General features: G+C 31.1%; 1 protein-coding gene across 1 annotated transcript; it reads left to right on the top strand.

Annotated features, from left to right (window-relative positions):
* The first annotated feature begins 568 nt into the window (after nt 1-568).
* LOC106404679 lies at nt 569-1,265 on the top strand. Its single transcript, XM_013845377.3, has 2 exons — nt 569-975; nt 1,061-1,265. The coding sequence occupies exons 1-2, from the start codon at nt 654-656 to the stop codon at nt 1,081-1,083; spliced, it is 345 nt and encodes a 114-aa protein (XP_013700831.1). The 5' UTR covers nt 569-653; the 3' UTR covers nt 1,084-1,265.
* Nucleotides 1,266-4,891: the final 3,626 nt, after the last annotated feature.

Below are 4,891 nucleotides of genomic sequence, written 5' to 3'. Positions count from 1 at the left end.
AAGAAGTATCTAGAGGAAGAAGAAGAGTGTGGAAGAAGAAGTGTGTAGAAGATGGAGAAGTCTCTAGAATTAGCTTGTAGTTACTCTTCCACTAGTATAAATAGGAGTGTAGAGCTCACTTGTAAAATCATCCAAGAATCAAGCAAAGTAATAGAAAGAAAACATTTCATAAAAGGTTCCAAAAGTCTTTAAGAAATCTCCAAACACAAGCCTTACTAAAAATCCCTTTCCTAAAATACGAAGGTTATCTCGAACATAAACCGTCTACATTCCATCTTAACCTCTCGAAGAAAATATTATCCGCTATTTTTCCCAACAACGTTACACTTTCATGCTGACACTAAGCGCAAGATCAACCACTCCACTATATAAGTTGGAACCTCATTCAGAAACTGCCACGAAACATTCCCACCATCAACAACACAACGCACCATAACTTGATATCATTATTTGACAATTAAATAAAGATAACAATTAAAATAGAGCACTCCCTCCCCTTGTGCTCTCCACTACTAACCAAAAGTATGTTCCTAAAAAACTAAGCAGAGCATTAACGTTATGCTATATATACAAATCCATCGTCAGACCAAACATTCACAACATATATTTCATTACAAACCGTTGACGAAGAGAAACAACAAGACACAATAAAGATGGCAAGTGGAAGGATAATTATCATGGTTGTAGCAATAGCATTCTTCATGATCGGTTCCGACAATGTCAACGTGGCCACAGCTCAGTTCTGTGGAGCTAACGTGTCGGGACTGATGAATGAGTGTCAACGCTACGTCAGCAACGCCGGACCAAATTCTCCGCCGCCATCTCGGTCATGTTGTGCTCTAATCCGTCCTATCGACGTACCTTGTGCATGCCGCTACGTTTCAAGGGATGTTACGAACTATATTGATATGGATAAAGTTGTTTATGTTGCTCGTTCTTGCGGCAAGAAGATTCCATCTGGTTATAAATGTGGAAGTAAGTTCCCTTTTATATTTCTTCAATATCTTTTGTTATTTGTTTTGTACTCGTAAGCATATGACCTTGAATTTGAATCTGTTAGGTTACACAATTCCGGCGGCTTAGTTGAAGAGTATATGCCACCAGAACTTGGATTTGCTATAAAAGAATTAATTAATAAGATGTATCAATGTTTGAATAATGACGAGAATGATTGTGATGTCAGGATTTGTGTCTTGTAATAAGTTTATGTAAATCAAAATGGAGGCCATGGTTGGAAGATAATAAGACGGTAATAGTTGTGAGCATTGAAATCAGATCATTGTAGTGTGTTTTTGCTTTTTTATTCATAGGGAAAACTGAAAAACAAAAGACTGAACTATCTATCTTATTAAAACTCAAGTACAAAATTGGAGTGTTTAGAGACTTGAATAGGACTTTTAAAAATTTGGAGTGTTTGGAAACATGGATTGCAGTCTTTTAAAAAAAATATTTTTGTTTGAAAACAAGGATAGTAGTTTTAAGAAAAAAAGTAATGGGCTTATGTTTTTTTAAAAAAATTGAAAGTTATCTAGGCCACTTTTAAAATATACCAAAATGGGTCAATCTAATTCCCTAAAATTTTTTTTTCTAAACTAACCATAAAACAAAATTTAAACTTTATATACATATTTCAAATCAAAATAATAATTCAAATTTGATTTATATCAAAAATTGATTCAAAAATATACATATATTCAAAAATGGATTTTTACTAAACTATTTTTCAATAACCATTATAAAAAAAATATTGTCAATATATATAAGAAAAATATAATACAAATCCCAATTTGAAATACCAACTCAAATTATGGTTTTCATATTTCATATTAAGTTTTAAAAATATAATATATGTAATTATTTATATGATGGTATGTATAAAATACTATTAATTATATGATTACTTATATGATGGTACATATAAAATACGATTAATTATATGATGATAAAATACGATATATAATAATGACTAGGGATGGGCTTTTGGATACCCATACGGGTTTAGTTCTGATCGGTTTGTATTTTGGGTTTTCGGGGTCAAAGATTTCAGCCTTATTAGAATGTTTCTAAATTTTGGTTTGAGTTCGATTTGGATCTTTGCGGGTTTGGTTTGGGTTTGGATAACTAATTTAAATTATTTTTAAAATCTTAAATCATTATATATTTTAAATTTCTCAAAATGTATAAATAAAATAATATATTACGTATAAATTTGAATAACATATGTCATAATACTTAAGCTTAACATATCAATTGGCTTGATTTAAAATTTTGGATACGAAATCAATAATTATTTTAAGTATTTTTGGTGATTTGAGTATACTTTAACTATTTCAGATATTTACTTTTGACTATCTATATATATTTTCAAGTATTTAAACCAATTTAAAAGTATCATTTTTGATGTTTTATATACGTTAAATCTAAAAATAATTAATATATATAAGTATATAAATCTATTTTTAGATAAATTCGGATACCCAAATACTTCGGTTCGGATCAGATTCGGTTCTCTAAATAACAAAATTTTGAATAATTAGAATATTTAATCAATTTATGTTTGGGTTTGGTACTATATCTTTGGATCGGTATCGGTTATGTTCATCGGATTCATTTTTCCAAATCCTAATAATTACATGAAAAACAAATATCAACATATTTTTCAAAATATACACCCGCGCAGGCGCGCGGGTCAAAATCTAGTATAGTTTACAGGAGAAAAAAAAACCGAACTAGAACTAATTTTCTATAAATGTATTCCCGTTATTACTACTTAACGTTGAGCCTTGTTCGATCAATTACAATCAAAAACCCAAAATAAGGTTAAATGACTGGTTCGTGACTTTGTCCTACTTCTATAGAAGTTAACTTTGAGATAGTGACGTTTAGTTCAACTCGCTTCTGTCGTGTGTTTCTATCAAAGTGGTAATTGTTGCGAAAAAAATGTGAGATTTTTTTAATACTATAAATATGGTCTGATTATTATAACAAAAACGTATCACACTATGATATAAAAATTTTAAAAATGATTTATTTTTATAAAAAAAAATCACGGTGAAGTGTAAGTCGTCTGGTACCAGTTTATTTTAAAAATAATTTATAAATCTTGTAAAAAAATATTTTGATGCGTAAAAAATAAAAATCAAGTAATTATAAACAGTTTTAACTGATATAAATTAAGATATGATAAAATTGATTTGTTTTGAAGATATATGAGTGGAAGTAGTGAATCATGAAATACTTTGGTTTAGGAGTTTGGCAAACATATGTTGTATTATTGTATGTATTGTTAGGGTTAGATTTTGGAAAACTAAAATTTTTTTTCACCTATATGTGTTTATTTCTGTGTATAGTAAACACTTTTCAAGTTTGATTTGGTTTTATGAAGTGTTTAATTAGATAATTAAGTTTAGGGGTTATGTTTAGGGTTTGGACGACTTATATTTCAGTCGTCTGTTGAATAATTTACCCGGACGACGTATATTTCAGTCGTCCAGATGACTTACTTGTAAGTCGTCTGGAAAGTCTTCTATTTTAGTTTCCCGCTAAAAATATTTAATTTCCCGCTAAAAATATTAAACTCTTCTGGACGACTTACATGTAAGTCGTCTGTTTTAATTTCTTCACCAGACGACTGAAATGTAAGTCGTCCAGGAAGTCGTCTGAGTCAAAAATATTTAATCTAATTGGATTTTTTGTCTCCCTATATAAAGAAAAATTTACACATTCTCTCTCCTCCTCTCAAATGGCTGCAACAAAAATGTAATGTTCATCATTCTAAAACTCTCCAACCTCTCTCTAATCTCTTTGACTTGAAAACACCAAACTTTATATGAATTTTTCAGTTTTGTCTCATGTATTTCTTACTAATCTATCTCTTTTGCAGGTTTTTAATCAAATGGTACTCATCTTCCATTAATTTAGAGGTAGATCTATTAATTTTAGATATGTATTTTTGTGTGTTCTATAAATGTAGATTTATCTAATCTTCCACTCATTTTCTCTATTTTTAAGTCATTTGAACGTTTTTGAATATGCAGGTTTTTCAGATCTGGATTTGATGTGCAGGTTTTCCAGATCTGGAAGACTTCTGGGACGACTTACCTGTTAGTCGTCTGGAAGTCGTCTGGACTTCCAGGAAGTCATCTGGACTTCCAGGAAGTCGTCTGGACTTCCAGGAAGTCGTCTGGACTTCCAGGAAGTCGTCTGGACTTCCAGGAAGTCGTCTGGATTTTTCTGAGCGTTTTGGTAAGTTCTTATGTCTGATTTTTCTTCATTTGGTAACTTCTTGTTGTATAAAGTTCTTAGTTTTTTCCCAAACTAAAACTCTCCAAACCCACTCTAATCTCTTTGACTTGAAAACACCAAACTTTATATGAATTTTTCAATTTTGCCTCATGTCTTTGTTACTAATCTATTTTTTTTTTTGCAGGTTTTAAATTATTTGGTACTCATCTTCCACTAATTTAAAGGTAGATCTATTATTTTTAGATATGTATTTTTGTGTGTTCTGTAAAGGTAGATTTATCTAATCTTCCACTCATTTTTTCTGTTTTTAAGTCATTTGAACGTTTTTGAATATGCAGGTTTTTCAGATCTGGATTTAATATGCAGGTTTTTCAGATCTGGAAGACTTCTGGGACGACTTACTTGTTAGTCGTCTGGAAGTCATCTGGAAGTCGTCTGGAAGTCGTCTGGACTTCCTAAAAGTCGTCTGGACTTCCTGTAAAGTCGTCTGGAAGTCGTCTGAACTTCCTAAAAGTCTTCTGGCAAAGTCATCTGAACTTCCTGGAAGTCGTCTGGACTTCTTAGAAGTCGCCTGGACTTCTTAAAAGTTGTCTGGTCTTGTCTACTCAAGTGGAATTCAAGCTTGTCTTTGTAGATGAATGATCTA

Source organism: Brassica napus, chromosome A8 (assembly GCF_020379485.1).
Source record: "Brassica napus cultivar Da-Ae chromosome A8, Da-Ae, whole genome shotgun sequence".
In the NCBI taxonomy this organism is placed as follows: domain Eukaryota; kingdom Viridiplantae; phylum Streptophyta; class Magnoliopsida; order Brassicales; family Brassicaceae; genus Brassica; species Brassica napus.
This window is presented reverse-complemented; position numbering and strand designations above follow the sequence as displayed.

Excerpts from the sequence above, each read along its gene's own strand:
- LOC106404679 (XM_013845377.3), top strand. The coding sequence starts at position 654 with ATGGCAAGTGGAAGGATAATTATCATGGTTGTAGCAATAGCATTCTTC. Across the intron at positions 976-1,060 it reads ATCTGGTTATAAATGTGGAA|GTTACACAATTCCGGCGGCT; the intron begins GTAAGTTCCCTT and ends TGAATCTGTTAG.